Source organism: Perna viridis, chromosome 12 (assembly GCF_037379345.1).
Source record: "Perna viridis isolate PV_CMFRI_1.1 ecotype Kerala chromosome 12, ASM3737934v1, whole genome shotgun sequence".
NCBI lineage: Eukaryota > Metazoa > Mollusca > Bivalvia > Mytilida > Mytilidae > Perna > Perna viridis.
Window position 1 is genome coordinate 23,734,328 of NC_142456.1, and position 19,194 is coordinate 23,753,521.

Consider the following 19,194-nt stretch of genomic DNA (forward strand, 5'->3'; position numbering starts at 1 on the left):
TAGTCCATATGAAATTCAGACACTGCATATGGTAAGGTGATTTATGATGTAGAAAAACCCACCGAACAAACAATGTTTTTTCGGTCCTGATATGCTATAATTTTAGGTAACATTAGACTTTTCTGTATTAAGATCCGCACTTTTGAGAAAACCACACATTCATCTCACATTAAAATCAACCAAATCAAAGCAAATCAAGAACTGTCACTCTTACAAAGTGCTACTTTCATGTACAATATATACAAATTTTATCTCAAAAGCGCAACACCCAAATGAAAAACCAAGACTGGTCATGTGGTCTGAAACTGATTCTGAATAGGAAATAAAAGTAAAGTTGGTGGGTTTTTGACATGCATGAATCATCTCCTGTCTGATTTTTTTTATAAAGACTGACTTTTTTTTGGTGGGATCATCATTGTACAACTGGCAGTGTGTGAATTTTATGTGGACTGGTACTTAATTCTTTGATATAGAAAAGGCTAGAGGTCGATCTTGTAAGTTATGCTTTCCCATATCTGTCATCTACATATATTGAAAAAAAGACGTGAGAATATAATACAGTGAAAAAAACTGATTAGCTGTCATTTAGCGTTATCATCTACTAAAAGGATAGTGGCGTAATTATTTTATTGAATGATCAAATGGCAGATTTTTTTTAACCTTCGAAATGATTGATTAGCTAAAAATGTAAATAGGAGCAGTGTACATTCAAGAGGCTTGTTATATAATGACTACTTTGTTGTCTTAAAAACGTTTTAATGTTAGTATTCAGTCCTTCTTTTATCGTGCCTTTCGTTGCATTGTGTTACTTTACAATGTGAATGTTATTGTTCCATTTGTGTGTATTTCAGAATATTCCTAAAATTTGAATTCGGTTTTTTTCTATGTTTATTATGTTTGTTTTGATTGATATCTCATTTCATTTTAAAATGCGTTACTTTATTTGTGTTGAAGTAATCTCCATGGGATTAGTAAAAAATGTTTTCCTTAATATTTTTGTCAGAAGAATCTCCTGTAAAAGTACGAACAGCTTAAAATTTCTTTCCTTCAAAATCAATACCAAACTATCAGATTTTAAAAACTTAATCCATGATATTTGAGAATAAGGAAACAATTTTTACGTTAAACCCACTGAATGCAATGAGAGTCATTTTGGCAGTATCAAGTTTAAACATCAAAATTTATGGTGACTTACTCAACATTTGTTCCACATCTATCTATCTCCAGGTGTATATAGTTATGCTAGGGCACCCACTACTTTCATACTGAGGGGTTATTTTGAAAAAAGTAAAATTATGCCAAATTTGAGCAAAAGAACTTTTTTTACTAAGCCATAGCCAGAACAAACTATGTTCTAGCTGCCACTAATAAAAAAAATCAGTCAGATTTGTGCTGAAAAAAAATTCTCACATCTATTCAAAATCCAAACCCCAACCCCGCCCTTTGGAAAAGAAAATGTTCTGTGTCTAAGGATTAACTTGTTGGATCCCAGATTATTAAGGTCTTTGTGACCATTAAAACCACTTGACGAGTTAGTCATTATCTAGAAGGACATATGATCAGAGAACTGAATTAAAAGAGTAATCAAGAGAACCAAGATTCTAGCGGAAATCAAAGAGTAATCAAGGGAACCAAGGTTATAGCGGTAATCAAAGAGTAATCAAGGGAACCAAGATTCTAGCGGAAATCAAAGAGTAATCAAGGGAACCAAGGTTATAGCGGTAATCAAAGAGTAATCAAGGGAACCAAGATTCTAGCGGAAATCAAAGAGTAATCAAGGGAACCAAGGTTATAGCGGTAATCAAAGAGTAATCAAGGGAACCAAGATTCTAGCGGAAATCAAAGAGTAATCAAGGGAACCAAGATTCTAGCGGAAATCAAAGAGTAATCAAGGGAACCAAGGTTATAGCGGTAATCAAAGTGTAATCAAGGGAACCAAGATTCTAGCGGAAATCAAAGAGTAATTAAGGGAACCAAGGTTATAGCGGTAATCAAAAGAATGAAATCCAGCGACAAAGGCTAGACATGAAAAACAGACAAACACAACAAAGAACATAAAGTAACTAAAATAATATAGACAAAGTCACAAAAGTAAATGAGAAACTCCACTACAACCTGGGAGTATGGACCAGGTGCACGGGTAGGGTAAGCTTCCCCTGATTTTCTAGAAGCACCCATATAATGTGATATATGTATATACTAATAGTTTTTTGAAAGTTCATGGATACACAAGTAAGATTCCTTCTAGAATATTCTGGACTATACTGTTAAAGTTTTTATATTCACAGGGTACAAATTTTCGTTGATTTCGTGGTTGCATCGAACCACGAAATCAAATGCATTTATTTCGTTTATTTGTCTGTCGGAAGTGTCAAAACACGAATTTAAGAATCCATGAACCAATGATTTGTCTGCAATCCACGCAAATTGATATCCACGAATAAAAGTACTTTCAAAGTAGTTTGTGACTTCTTGGTTGATTTATGGAGTCTTCAACAGATTGGCATCAGAAAAAAAAACGTTTTCAGACTGTCTTACACTATATATTTGAAGTGTTAATACACTTTCAAGGGTGACAGCTTTTTTCAGTATTGAAAATCTATTTTCGACGCAAAAGATGTTTACATAGTATTGAAGACAGCAAAAAAAACTGACAGTCTCATATCATATTTTAGAACAGTACAATTATTTAAATATTCATACTTGAAATGATTAGAATAGAAACAAGACCTGACATGTTCTGGACTGTAAAAGGTCAGAGGTGAATGTGTAATATTCTATAGCTTAATGCAACTTTCTCTGAAATGTACTTGATTGATAGCTGTGTATCTGCTCTATTGTAAAGTACTTTATCTGCAAAACAATGGTTTTTACTTCAAAATAATTGTCATTGGTTGACTTTTATATTTTACTTGTACATAAGGTGTAGTGTTGTTTAACTAATACCACGGCGAATAATGCATGCAACTGTCTTGACCCAATAGAACGATTCGGAAGTGGTATTTCTTTGTACAAAAGTTGTTTTCAGGGGACCTCTTTGTAACATGCAAACCCAGCCGGTGCGCCTTTTGTCATTCCCGGTCTTTTGTGGGAATTTATATTACTACTGCTTATTTTTTGTGTGTTACGTCTTGTCTTCCTTTTCTTTCTTTTTATGTGTAATCTTTTCTGTTCGATTTGATGCGCTGCGCGTGTAGATCATCTTAGTTTCCTGTGTTCATGTTTAGGCCATGTTTTTGTGGGATTTTGAGGTGTTAGAATTATCCCACTGCTGACGCATCGGTATTTTTGGCGATATTTCACGTTATTCTAATATATAATATTCTTCCGTTGTGGGTGCTAGTTGTTTCAGTTCATTTTTAATTTACAGTAAGGAGGTGGTTAATGCCTTATAAAACTTGTTAAACTCAAGTACAGGCATGCGCCTATCAACAGTAAGGAAATTTTTGTCAGTAATGTGTCTTTTTGTCGTTGTTCGACTTTTTTAGGATTTTTTAAGACGTGTCATTGTTCTGTTACCGTAGAATTTATTACTTTTGTTGTCGAGTCCCCTCGGAGCTTATTCTAAGGAATGCTTACGCCCTTTGAAGACCTTTTGGTGATATCTGTTAGCATTTCTATTATTATAATGGCTATGCACTGGTGCATTTGTTGCGTTTAACCATGTCTTTTCCTTTTTCTATCTTTTTTAAATAATATTACGCTTTTAAAAGACAATACACAAGTGATCTTCTCCAAAAAATGTATTCATTAGATGGTGTGGTATTTGATATATTATGGAAAAATTTCTTACGAAGCTATTTAAACAAAAAGTGGAAAAGGTGGTATTGATCGAATCCCCGGAGCTACTTTTAGCATCAGTTCTACACAAATTGAAGTTTCATTAAGGAGACTGAGAACACGAGTCAACTGTGAGATATCACAATGGTTAAAACTATCCGTATGATACGTCGAGAGATTCATTAAATCTAAGGCTATCATCGGAGGAATTGGTAAGACAATCATTATTATCAAAAGGCTCTCAATTATTGTGAATTATGTCTGGTAAATCAGAGGCTTTTTGAATTAGGAGTAGAAAGGATAGGATCGTATAAACAGGTACGACGGTGTTTTACTTTTTTATGCAACAAAATTACTTACATTTTTATAGTTTTTATTTTTTTATTTTCAAAATAATATTGTTTATAAAACAAATCTCATTTTTGTTCAATATCAATTAGGCTGTTAGACGAGAGATAATATGATATCGTGTCTTTAGTGGGATTTTTTGTCACGCTGAAATTGAGCATTTTAATTTTTTTTCGTATCTTGACTTGCTGTTGATTTGTTTTTTTCCTCTCTCTCTCTCTCTCTCTCTCTCTCTCTCTCTCTCTCTCTCTCTCTCTCTCTCTCTCTCTCTCTCTCTCTCTTTTGTCTTATTCAAGAGTTATTTATCATTTGTAGTTATTACAGGAAAATACGTCATAGCATTGAGGAAGCGTTAGGGCAACACTAACAATTAGCTGAAGTCGGATTTAATCCGTACATTAACAATAAACAGAAAACTAATATTTCCGTTTATTATTTTATTTCCTAATTAGGAAGGATTCTTGGTCTTACTGAGAAACATCTTTGTAAATAAACAAAATATAGGTTTAGTTTGATATTTCACTGCTAGAGTCCGTATTGCAGTCCATAAACATTAAATTTATGAACAAATAGTCTGATTATATTATATATGGTAGACAAAACAGTCGGTGAACGTTTAAACGGTTGTTTCTCTGACAGGAATCATCAAATAACTTTTATTTCATTTTATATGATTTCGAATAGACAAAGGTATCGACTGCGAAAAAGGAAAGTTTCTACAGTTTGTTTGAACTCTGATATTTCCCCAACTCTGACAATAAACGCTATTGAGTCAGCGTAATTAGATTTTTATTGGATATTTGTTTTGAAAAGTGGTACTTTTCGAGGCTTCACAATGTGTGTTGTAACATTAATTACTTTTTTCATCTGCTCCACTATGGGAGTGTTACGTTAAGCTTTGTTTAACGGTTCGTTTTGCTAATTTTCAGTTCTATAAATTGTTTGGTTTGGAGACATAATTATCATTAACAGTTTCGTTTTAAAAGAGTTTTTATATAATGTAATATAACAAGAAATGTTTGAAACGTCAAAAAAAGAAATAGCGGATATAGGTTTTTATGCATTTTTTGAAATGCAATACATTAAAAACACTCGTTAACTATTTTTTTCCATGGATCATGATTTACAGGATTCACTACATACATAATAAATTTTGATTATATATCACTTATTTGATCAGTTTTGTAATAAATTTTAACATTTTTTTTCAACAAATGGCCGGCATTCAAATGGAAACAAATTGTGCTGCTCTACTTGCTATCCCTTCACTCTTATGAGTCTGACTTCATATATAAAAAAAGAACATTTTGGGGATTTAATACATCGCATCTATCCCCAAAGAACTTGAGATATAGGATACTAAAGACACTGTGAAATCAGCCTCATATCTTGACTTACACTTATAAATCGGTGGTAAAGGAAAACAATTGACCACACAAACATGATGACTTTTCATTCAGAATTGTCAACATTCCTTTCATCATTGGCATCATCCCTTCAGCACCTGCGTATGGAGTTTTGATATCACAAGTTATGCGTTATGCCAGAGCTTGCCACAACCACAGCCTTTTGTATCGCACTAGACTTCTAACAATTAGGCTTCTGGAACAGGGTTATCACTATAGAAGTTTTATGGTCGTCACCATGAGCTCGTTACAGTGTCTCCCTCTGTACCATAAAAACTAATTTGTTCGATCTGTCATAGTTTTCCTTTCCTGTCTCCTCTTGACTTTCTATGAGCAACTCAACTTTTCTAGAAAAGCAGAGGACGCTTAGCCTACCGGTGCACCTGGTCGATGCTCCCAGTTTTGGGTGCTCCTTTACTTTGGTTTCTTTGTATGTTTTATTCTAATTACTTTATGTTCTTTGTTGTGTTTGTTTTCCATGTCTTGTCTTCGTCCCTGGATTAAATTCTTTTGATTTCCGCTAGAATCGTGGTTCTGTTGATTATTCTTTCTTACCTGGTTTATTAACAAAATTAAATGGATATGTAGATTATTATAATTCTTTTTTCATATCATATGCTCTATCAACCAGAAGTCATTTTAAAAGCCCCGAGAGGCGTCAAGCTCGAGTGATGATGACATGATTGAGGGCTGATAATAAAGACATTAAATAATATGTTTGTCATACATGTACACTAAGTCAAATATATTTGATAGTTTGAAAACAATTTGAAATTTTCAGGAAATGATCGGAAAAGGATTTGACAAAACTTCCGAATAATGACAAAGAGGTATACCATAACTTTAGGAAGTGCACCCATATCGGCCCGCCTTGGCTTTTCATTATTAATCGTTTTCGCTTTAAGACTGATCATGGGGTAACATTTGCCTTTATTGATAATAAATATATGATAAAACATAGTTTTACCTGCTACGAAACATAAATAGTTATATTGTAGGTATTTATTTATTTATACTGGCGCTTTACAGTTGCATCAAACAACGGTGTTAACTTAAGTGTCAGTCTCTGTAAAAATCGGGCAATGGGTGAAATACGATATGAAAAAAACACAATTAAAAAATACTTTTTGCAAGACCGGAATCAAGAAAAAAGAGAAGATCTTATTATTTTTCTAAAATTAGTTATAATTTTGTTTGAACAATTTAAGGGCAGATAACTCTGTCAGAAGCCTCATTTTCTAACATTTTATTGAAAATTTTCTGAGCAAATTGAGTGATACAGAGATTAATTCATGGTCTTTGAGTGAAATTATATTGTCGAATCGCTGGGGTTTTGACATGGATGTTTCTGTTGTTTTTTCTTTTGCCTGATTGTTACGTAAAAACATACACTGAACAGTTATAAGAGAACTAGTGTCTGTGGTTCGAAACATTTTTACCTTCCTCTTTCGTAAATACCGGAAAAATAAGCAACCATTTATATTACGTATTCATGTTATGTTCTCATTTACACATTTCTATAGGTTAATCACGTCTATTACATCCACACCTGTGTTTCAGAATGGCATCTGATGATTTTTAAATGGTATATTTGAATAATTAATTTATTGTTGAATTATACAGTGTTTTACATACATAGCCTATTCATTCGTTAAGAAAGAGTAATCAAGGGAACCAAGGTTAAACTGGTAATTCAGGACTGGTTAGAATTTGAGTTAGTTTCCTACCCTGTAATAGTGCTTAATATGATTAATAAACCTTTTCTTTGAATGGTTTAATTTTAATCTTATTTCAAACAGAACAGCATTAAACTACAACAATATCTTGTTTCAAGGAAAGATTATTGTCGGGAAAAAAGTATTGTGACCCCCATTTTTGTATTAAGATTATTAAGAATATTGGATAGAAAGGGTTTTTTTACAATTTTTAACGAAGTTCTATAAACTAGTTTATTCTTAAACTGTGCAAGAGTAATCGGGGGAACCAAGGTTATAGCGGTAATCAAAAGAATGTAATCCAGGGACAAGGACCAGACATGGAAAACAGACATATACAACAAAGAACATAAAGTAACTAAAATCATACATACAAAGTAACAAAAGCAAATGAGCAACTCGGACTCCACTAAAAACTGGGAGTATGGACCAGGTGCACCGGTAGGGTAAGCGTCCTAGAAATTAGAAAAACTCCCTGCATAATCTGTATACAATCTTTCAAGATATCTTTTTAGTTATTTTGTTATGCTTGTATTTTCGAACCTTTTGCGTTCTTAATATGTGTTGCTAATGCTGCCGAGGAGTGGTTACTCCTGAAAACACGTTGTACAGCAAACCGAAATTTTCCATTTTTGTATGATTGGCATTTTTGTATTAATACTCACTAGCCCTTAAATAAAATTCAGTGATCAACATTTTCAAAACTAAAATTCGAAGGTATGTTCATCCAATATCATCTGTAAGACAGAAAAGAAAAATCTTAAGACAAAATATGCCATGTATGATCTACTTAATGAGATGAAACAGATGTACGAGTTCACATCTCATACATTGTTCTCATTAAATCCCTTAATTTGGAAAATGTATTTTTCGTATTGCTTTATATAAACAATGTTTCAATTTCATCAGTATAACGATATGTGGTATGATGAATATGTCAAAGAGACAAAACCATTCCGGGATGTAAATGTCAGCTTTTGAATCTTAAAATTTAAGTAGCAGTCTTTGTAAGAACCATACAAATTATGTATAATCTGGTACACCAAAAAAAAACTACACATATTTTTGTTGGTACTAAGTTGCTTTAAAGATCGATATAATGAAATGTATAATTATTCATTCCAATCTGTCAGCTCTTATGAATTAATTTATGTTCAAAATCCAATAATCTCTTTTGTATTTTAGTGTCATGGTATATTCCTTATAAATTATATCTCGTATGAACAGGGGTTATATGAAAAGTCACATGTTAATTTCTGTGTATTACAACATTTAAGAAAATATCAAAAATAAAATTGTATGTAGGCTTTCCAACCAGGAATCACATTTTGCATGATTCTTAGCTGGAAGGCTTCTTAATAGTTTTTAAATTTTGATTTATTATATTTTATCCTGCAAGATAAAGATAAACCGCTAATTTAAGAGACAGTAACTTATGTGATAATTCACAATGTATAACAAGAAAAACAAAACATTGTTTCTTAACTTAGGATTATTTATCTCATATGTAAGTAATCAATGTTTATCTGGAATAATTATCTCGAGGTAAACAATGTGTAGATGATAATTATCTATAGCAAATAGAATTAATCTCCTGGGCATTTGAGAAGTAAATATAATGATAAAGAGAATAACTTCAATGTTAAACAGAATTAATTGAAATAATGAGATATATTGAATAATTCTGTATGCTATCTGGTACGAACATAAATGTGGGTTGTTTCTGGAAGTTATTGTCAATGGCTATGATCATCGTACTCTACAAAAAACAGCTGCAAAACTCCCTACAATAGTAACCTGCAAGCCTTTGAGTTTGAATTTTCCAATTAAAATTTATTAAAATATAAATATATGCAAAGTTTAATAATTAGAAAAATTAAACCACGTGAACAAAACAAGGTGATTTTCATCAAAACTAGAATACAATAAAATGATTAAGTATGTAAACAATTAAATAATAATACAACACGCGTCATTATTTAAATCGTCGATGTTTTAAGGTAGATCAAACCTATTATACAGAGTTATCTTTTCTATCATCTTGCAAAATTATTCAGAGGTATGTATTTGCAACGAGCTTATTTTGTTTTGAATGATGCAAACAAAAAGTCTTTAAATTATTCAAAAAGATTTTTGGCAGAAACCTTAATATGGTAAAATTAAAACATTAATTTTAAAAACCCTCTTTAAAGGTGGAAATAACTTGCAGGAAAATGTTCTTCCTTAGACATGCAATCGGAAAGTTGGATGACCTCCTATTTATGACCTTTTTAAATACAAAATAATGTCAGATTAGTGTTTTTATATCCTTTTTTTAAGAAATTTTTAAATACGACTTAATTGAAAGCGAAACAGTGAAAATTCCATACAGAATTTTAAAAATTATTTTTAGAAAATTGCCTTTATTTAGGTTCTTTTTGTTTTGTGGCCTATGTCCTTTGATTTAATATTTTATGGTATGTTCATTCCAGGCCATTTTTAGGAAAAAAAATGGGAAAATTTATCTATTTAATTTTAAGTACTTTAAAATGTTTGTACAGCTACACGATCGAACTAAATCTTTGATATTTCTTCTAATTCAGGCAAATTCTTGTATTATCATAGATAAGTTTAAGCGTCATTAATTGTCGAAAATGAACAATGAATTTATTCGTTCCGAACTAGATTTAATCATGTTAATGAATTTGATATAAAAGATATGTGATAGTGTAAACAGCAAATGTAAGTTCATTGGCTAATAACTTAAGGAGGTAGACCTGGGGTAAGGGACATTAATCTTGAAATCAGTGATATGGTTGTATCATTTTCAATTTCACCAAAGCCTATAAGCTTCCATTTGAAACAGAATGAAGTCAGTCCAAGTTACTTTGATGCTTAAATGAAATTGATGTAAAATGGTGAATACAAACGTTCCAATGATTTCTAAGAGTTACGTCCCTTACCCTAGGTCTACCTTCTTAATTTGATTACTTTTCATCTGGACAAGATTAAATTGTTAGTGTGACGTAATTAATTTCGATTGGCCCGTAGTCCACAATTAAAACAAGTAATGTCTTTAAAAATGTTAGCCGACGCAGTACAATTTGTTCTTTTCACTCATAATTTTCTACATTTCATTCAGGAAATAACATATGGCACGCAATTTCGATTTTCGATACAGTTTTTTCGAACGCCACTAAGTAATTAGTATTTGGCCAATCTGGAAACAGAATTGCGATCAAGTGATTTGCGTTTTCATTGAAGAGTGTCTTTAAGGTAAAAAAGGTAGAGAACAAAACTAAACAGGCTGTGTCAGAAAATTACAAACTAAATAATGATTTGATGACGGAGAAAATATTATACTTGATTGGAATCTATCAGAAATTAGATTATAAGTATTGCTTTTAATTGTTGACAAAGTTATGTTTCGCGATTCATGAAGTGTACACGGACCAAAGTTAGTTATTTCGCATAACTTGGTCACAAATTAAAAAATAGCCCTTAAGTCAAAGTACTAAATATTATTTTTTCAGTGAACTTATATTATAAAACGTGTAGTTCGTCTCTCGACATTGTTCCAAGTTGTGATGCCAGTGTATGAAAAAAATGCTTGAATTAATTACATATGTAATTCCAGCGAGTGAAATAGTTAACTTTGGGTGGCAGGAAAAGTTTATCCTCTCCTCATTAAAGGGTCATGACCTGAAGATTCTCTTAGGTAGTAACTCATTTGGCAATGAGATTGTACTTTTCTGCTATTTCATGGGTACTTGAATCTATGTCTCATACATGTAGTATTTTATATCCTTGTGATTCCTTTTTTCATTTACCTTTTTATGTTTAAGCTTTTTGAATACTATAAACAATACTGAAGTTTGTAAGCATACACCGAGGGAGAAATGGCAAGTAAGCCATGGACATTTTACTACTTAAATAGAAGGTTTTGTTTTGTGATACATTGTAATCAGGCAAAATAGGAAAACAAATATTGTAAAACACTTATCAAAACCCCACCAATATGATAATCTACATGCACTCAAGGAATAATTCTTCAAATGAAATGACCTTGTTTTATCTCTCCATCGACTTAGCCTTCTCAATGAGTAAGCTGTCATGAAAATGATCCTTTGCAGTGTATTTCAATAAAATAAAAGCTCATTTTACCAACCCAATTAGGAAAATCTTGTTTTATTCTATGATTTTCTTGCTAAAAGTATTAAAACACACTGTCAAAATGGTCAGTTATTTTATACCATTTTCACCTGATTCTTATAAGTGCTGACACTTAAAATTACAATCATTATGTTAGACAATGAAAAAATACATTGTTATCATCCACTGGTCCCGAAAAAAAGCATTTGGGTAACAGTAAAAGTCGTTATTAATATCAGTTAAGAGGTGATCATGCATGTCAAAAACATACCAAATTTACTTTATTTCCTACGCAAAAACAATTACAGACGTTTCACATACAATGCAATTAAAAGGAAAAAATATTTTCAACAAAGGAAAATTTATAAATTTGCCAGGGCCTGGATAATTCTCATTCATTCCCTTGTTGGGTTCAAAACATGCAATGATTTTCTAAGTTACATCGAAACTAGAAGATTTACATCATTTCATCATGTTTTCCTCATCTATTTTTACTGCGAAAAAGGATATAAATTTACCTAAGCATATAACAATCACATAGTCTCGTCTTTTCTTTATTTTTATTATTATTATTTATATCCTGTCTATTATCTATAGTTTGAATGTCATTATTATCAGGCGAACACATTAGGAAATAACCTTAACAACAATGAGTCACATGTATATACATTTCCGGTTCTAGCGTGACATTCAAAATGTTGTTTCAGAAAGAAAGTTTAATTTGAACATTCAAAGTAATTTCCAAAAATATATGTAAACTGTCTTTTAAATCTACATTTCATTTGATTTGTTTCGATCTCTATATGCACTTCCTTGTTATATCTTAAAAAATACGAAGAGTGAAATACGGCACAACACAATTCTTTAACATAAAATTTGATTTGATATTGTTTGTAAGATGTATTATCGTAAAACTGATCCTAATTTCAGTCATTAAAACCATTATAAATATTCAATTTCAATGTTAGAAATCGGGATAAGTATGACATCAAAGAAATTTAAATTTTTATTCAAACATCGCAACTTCCTGTCACTTACATTATATTCTGAATGATGTTTCGAAATGTTCAACGTATTTGTTGCAGTACTGTTTTGTTAGTTATAACTAAGACTTTCCTTTTCTTTTCCAGGAACATATGATACAGTGATGCTAATTGTGTTCAAATAAATCAGAATGGCACAAAACGAAACAACTACGAATAAAAGTTCTTGTTTTCTGCCATCACATGCAGTCCCAGAACTGGAAACTGATAGTGAAATAACTGCTGTAGTATGTATGCTTTCAGTGTTCAGTGTTATAGGAACATGTGGCAACGGTTTAGTAATTTACGTGTATTCGAAAAAGAGGGACAAGCTGACATCAAATGTATTCATCATGGCGCTAGCTTTAACAGATTTCATAACATCGCTATTGATTATGCCTTACACAATCATTTTTGTGTATTTACGAGAGTATTTGTACTATGACGCGTTTTGTAAAATATACTACTTTTTGATAACATCAAATGTTCCACTATCAGCATATATAATGGTTAGCATAGCTGTTGATCGGTATCTTTGTATTTGCCATCCTTTTTTACACCTACTGACTATACCACGAGCAAAATTCATTCTCATCTCTCTGCTAGGATTTGTTGCAATACTCGGATTGTTTACTGCTCTCATGCACTCAGTTTACTCGCTTCCGGCAGAATTTGCACATTATTTGAACTCTAGTAGTTTGCCTTATGAAAAGTGTGATCAGGTGTATACAGGATTTTGTTATCCAACCACCAGTTTATTTTCACTTGAATTCACATTGTATTATCAGAAGGTTTATTCATCGTTTTTCCTCATATCCTTGCTGCTCGTGTTTACCCTTTATATCATGATTTATAAGTACGTAACATCAAGACGAGCGAAACGTCGGAGACAGAAGAATGCTAAACAATACTCAACAATCATGGTTCAAACTGAAACTACTCAAATTCATGCTCATGAGCAAAGCCCTGGCGAGTTTCAATTAACAAAAGTAGATCAGCATCCGACTAAAGTGGAAATAAACGAAAATGGTGTCAGCACATCATTAGTACCATCACAAGCGGCTGAAAATAATCACCACGATGAACCAAATAAAAAATCAGTACGTGAAAGGAGAGACCACAATGCTTTAGCAAACATTAAAACTGCTGTTATGTTGTTCGTGGTTGCTGTTGTGTTTATTGTTGCCTATTTACCTCCATGGTTAATGGCACTAAATATCATAGGTCTTAATAAGTGTGTCTTTTATAGTTACTTTGTATATAATGTGGTTAACCCTTTTATTTATGCCTTTATGAATCCAACATTTAGAAACGAATCAAAAAGAGTTTTTGCAAAATGTTTCATGAAACGGTGAGGCTTTTTGCAAGTCAATATCATAATTTTCATTTGTTTGTTTAATGTATATGTTTTAGTTTTATATCAATGTATTACAGTGAACAAAGATGTCACATTGAGTCTGTACAGGTGGAACCCGGACAGATTCGGCATTTTAAAAAAAAAATTATTTTTTTTTATGTAAAGTTAAGATAAAAATGAGCTAAGAAAGAACAAGATTTGTCTGTATGTAAAGAAGATAACAAAGATTTCATATCAACTTATAATGAACAGACCAAAGGGTTTTTTTTAATTTCTTTTGCATTGTTTGTGTTTTCTTGATACTATTATTTTCATTCTTCTAATTATGGTCAACGCCAAACCAACATTTTGTTATATGAATTTGATTAGTTTAAAATCTGAAATGGATAAAAAAAATTGTGAATTTTGAATCATGACCCATTTTTTATATAAATTTGATTAGTTTAAGATCTGAAATGGATAAAAAAAAATTGTGAATTTTGAATCATGAACCAAACACTGTTTGGGTCTTTCACGGATACTCTCTTATAGATATCGATTTATATCGATACCCGTAATGGTCATTAAAAGACACTTTATCGGCAATGGCCTGGTGAAGTGGTAAATTGGTCTAGATATTTATGATTTAAAGTGAATTCAAACTTGATGAACACTTCTATCGGTTAAGACGCAAAGCATTGATTAAGAACGTTAGCTGTAGCCTTTAATCATTGTAATCATCCTAATTCACGTTAATGTTCCTCTCGGGACAAATTTAACTCGTAATATATAGCCAAGATTTTCTTATTGTTGTCTTAAGTCTTTGAGAATCAAATTGCGTAAAATAAAGCGGATGCTTAGCAGATTAAAAATAAAATAATGTAGCTTTCAATTGTCATTCTTTTCGGTTTTTTTTCTTTTTTTTTTTTTTGTTTTTTGGTTTGTTTGTTTATTTTTCATTCATTACGTAGTTATTGCTATACTTTCTTCCAGTTATGAATTTCCAATAAAATATATTATCTCAGATTCATTTAAATTGATTTTTTTTAATTTTTAATCTACGGTGGTCATTTGATTCCTAAAATTCTATTAATTGTAGTGCTGATATTGTTCAGGTTTTAACGACAATTTAAAATCATGACACTTATAAGTATTCATTTATTCATTATTTTATTATTATATATCATTATACTTCAGATTACTGTGACATTTCAATGCATGTTCTATGAACACAACACGAGTCGTGACGACTCATTTAATGTATGACATTTAAAAATTGATAATATATATACTTGCATAGTATCTTGTAGTTGACGTATAGTTAACGGGAATATTTTGTTTTAGTATTAGGCAATAAACATGGTAATCTTTTTGTTAATCATATATTCAACAACAAAAAAAAAGAAAGAAAAAAAGAAGATACACTTGGTATTATCACGAACATCATCGAAATAATTTACATAATTAATACGAGGCAGGTTAAACCTGTAAGAAAACAAAGTTTTCAGCTAGAGATGCGGTATCTATGACAACCGAAATTCTAGGGATGTCTTTTCTGTTTGCTAAATTGTTTCTTATGTTCAATTACGAAACTAGCTTCCTCTACTTTCAAGTTGATTTTTTTTCACACTATCATACCATTTTACCTGCATTAAGGAAGTAGACCTAGGGTATGGGACACAACTCATATAAATCATTGAAACGTTTGTATTCAGCATTTTAATTCAATATCATGTAAGCATCAAAGTAACCTGGACTGATTTCATTCGGTTTCAAATGAAAGCTTGACAGGCTATGGTGAAATTGAATATGATACAAAAATATCACTGACTTCATGAGTTATGTCCCTTACCCTAGGTCTGCCTCCTTAAATCCAAAAAGTTCCGTGAGATGTAACTTGTGATGTCAGATAGAAATCAGGCTCTCAGAACGTCTAACGTTATATCTTAAGATTTGTGTTTATTAGGGTTATAAGGTCCCCTTTAAAAATATGACACATAGTTTAGATAACATCTTGTCGTCGATTTTCAACATATACACTCGACCCAAACTAAATGGACCATAAATTAAGGAGTAGACCGAGCAGAGTATACAAGTTGATATGTTCACAGAAATAGAGAAATACTTTAGTCAGAATTTGTTTTGAATCAAGTTTCATCACAAAATTCGCTGATATCAGGAACAACGTATTTTTTTGTTTAGTTGCGCAATAGAGTTCATTACACATTAAACGGTGTATCTTGTTTTTCTGCTCTGTTTTGTTTTGGGTTTTTTGTTTATATTTGTATTTTTTTAACTGACTGTGATATCATCAATCTTTTTTCTTGATATAATCGTTGAGGTTTGATACTAAAATCAAAATATGAGGAGTGACTGTTTCATTGTTTCGGTCTTTTGAAATAACCATAATTTCCATTGTGCATACTTGAAAATAACTTGCGTCGTGTTCACCACAAAATTGAGGTAATTTCTTTAAAGACCGGAAAAATATAACAGTCATTCTTCGAATAAAGTCATGACATCATCTGCAAGAAAACATATTCAAGTTAAACTATTTTAGTCACGATATCGAAAGATAGATGTGAGAAGAAGTTAAGCTGAAATATCGCTGTTTAAAAGTCAGAGGTAAAGACAACCATTTTATATAAAGAATGTGGACGCAGACATTCATGAATGTCCACTTAAATGTTTGTTAATTGAAAAATAAGTTTATTTCGTGTTTCTAATTTTCTACATTAACTCGGCGTTCATTTAAAAAAATATGATGGAAGTTCAATAAAGGATTTCTCTAGCTCCCTACTTTGATACGTTTCTAGTCAAGATTTAAAACGGTCGTTAACGGGAAGTTGATATCACTTCAATTTGATGTCATGCCTATGTACTGTTTCTGCATATGTGGCCGTGATAACTAGTTTCAAGTAAGAAAAAAGTTTTGGACGGACGGACAAACAGAAGGGGACCACGATATCTATATACCGGGCGTAAAGCGGATTCGTACAAATATTGAGACATTTAGATGCAATCCATGAGGTATTTAATTATCTATAAGTAGTGCAAAGATTTCAATCATGATATCAATTAATATCGTTTCCTTTTTAATGTATCTTCCATGTTCCTACAGGATTACATCAATAAGAATCAAAAATATATTTCAAATATTAATATCTATGTTAAAACGACAATTAGTACTCAAAAACCAATATTATACTTTAAAGAAAAAAACTATATTATGTAACATGCTATCAGTGAAAGGAATTGAAAAGCAGCAGACATTAATGTAATGATAATAAGTTTTCTAGGTCAGTTGGTCAGTTTTACCGCTTGTGTCGAAATTGGTAGAGCTTCTTTTCGGGGCGGAACCAGACTTCCGTTTTCGATTTTAGATTTAGATTTTCGGATTTAGATCTTTCTGTGTACTTAAATATACTGCTGCCGATGAGAAGTTTATCTATGAAACACGTGTACAACGTAAACTTTAAGAATATCAATATTAGTAGTACATGTATGTTTGTGCTTTTTTTAAATTAAAGTAAATGAGTTTTACCAATAACAATCAATGAATTAGTTTTCATACAAATTCAACTCTTGCAAAAGGAAAAATAAAAAAAAGCCAACCATATATAACATATGGTTTCTCACATTTAACTTCTTTATTACATTTCACCAAATATGGCCTCAATTTCACCATTAATTTCCCTTTGACTACAGACAGACATGTGTATCTAGAAAATATTTATAAAATTGATAAATTTAAAAAGCATAGGTCAGGCCAGTTATATATATATATAATTTTACATAAAATGAATGCAACTTTCTCATTATAGGGAGGCTATGCCTTAAAATTCTTCTAAACACACAAATAGTCAAAGAGAAATTAGTAGTGAAATTGGGGCCATATTTTTTTCGAAAAGTAATGATGAATCTTAAAGCTTTCTTTAAAATAACTGAAAAAGTTGTGGCGGACAGAATGATGCTAACAAACACAATACCATTAACCATTTAAAAAAACATTATATTTTCAAATTTTGTTATTCTTTCACTTCCCTTAATGGATATTTTTATGTAGATTGTATTGAATACTGAACTCAGAGCTCTATAAATACATTTGAATAGTAGGTTAGGCGCATTCTCGTGAAACCGCGGAGAAACGTGACGAGAGGAATATACTCAACTGTAAAGTCAAATTATTAGGCTGCGATAGTTTGAACATTTAAATCATTATTCAAGATAGTACAAATTGGGTAAATTAGTCCATGAAAACTGATGAAATAGGAAATGCTTCCGTAAAACTCAGGTTTACTTTTCCGTTTCCATTCCTTAAAGTGAAAAAATGTAGTGGATAATATTGGTACGCAGTAAACAGATAATATCAATTCTTCGTACCGGCTTCATCTCATCTGGATGGGAATGAGAGCAGTGAGTATTTATTATAAGCTAATTAAGCCTAAACGCCTACAGATAATCATTTAAATGACTAAGCAGTATTCATGAATTGTAGGTATTGGAGTTACGCCGCCATGGGAGGCATACATTTTCTAATTATCACGGAGCATTCCTACTATTCTGAAACGTAATTTGATAGTGCAAAACATTATCACTGCTTAACTTATGCAATGTCATTCTCCTTTAGTCAGAATTTGATTACATGCATTATATACATCACTCTTTATAAAACCTAGCAAGATTATTTTACCATCCGGTTCAAAATATGTCGCAAATGATGTTAAACTGTTAATATATTGATGTAGTTTTCTTTCCAACCGTTCGGTCCATCGAGTCATCTGGAATCATGTTCGTCATGACGTCTGTGTGAACGTCACAGTTTGGTTCCAGTAGTTAGATGTAGTGGTATTAAACATTAAAGGCTAGGTATTTTTCTAATGTATTTGTAAACCGTATAATATGTACCTGTAATTTGGATTTGTAGAAGTAAAATTACAGTTTTGTTCTCAAATATTCTTTTGACTGCTATTGTTGCACATGATGTCAGATTGGGATATTGCGTATATCATGTTTCATCTTTCGATACAAATTAATTTATAAGATCCCCATAGACGTAACATGTTCTTGACTCTTGAAGCTCGATGTGTCATCTAATTGTATTTTAAGCTCTTTCTGAAACATTCTATGAATCCTCCCCAATATGTTAAAAACACGTTTATCAGAATTGTCATTGTGTACTTATTATTATATCTTTATTCAAGTAATGATTTTATTCCATCCTTATTTTGCTTTCTATTGACTGGATAGGGTATACCATATTTGTATCCGCTATTTTTCCCATGATCAACTGAATAAAAGCATACATAGAATTGTTTCGTTGATAGCTGTTAAAGTACTTTGAATGAGCGATTCGGACCATTAAAAACTAAAAGCATGGACCAGGTGCACCGGTAGGGTAACTATGCTCCGCTTTTCAGTAAACAACCGCTGATTTAGCTAATAAAATGTTACGA

General features: G+C 31.6%; 1 protein-coding gene across 1 annotated transcript; it reads left to right on the top strand.

Moving 5' to 3' along the window:
- The first annotated feature begins 12,516 nt into the window (after positions 1 to 12,516).
- LOC148601758 (orexin receptor type 2-like) lies at positions 12,517 to 15,091 on the top strand. Its single transcript, XM_088555169.1, has one exon. It carries the CDS (start codon positions 12,555 to 12,557, stop codon positions 13,755 to 13,757), a length of 1,203 nt encoding a protein of 400 aa, XP_088411295.1. The 5' UTR covers positions 12,517 to 12,554; the 3' UTR covers positions 13,758 to 15,091.
- Positions 15,092 to 19,194: the final 4,103 nt, after the last annotated feature.

Excerpts from the sequence above, each read along its gene's own strand:
- LOC148601758 (XM_088555169.1), top strand. The coding sequence starts at position 12,555 with ATGGCACAAAACGAAACAACTACGAATAAAAGTTCTTGTTTTCTGCCA.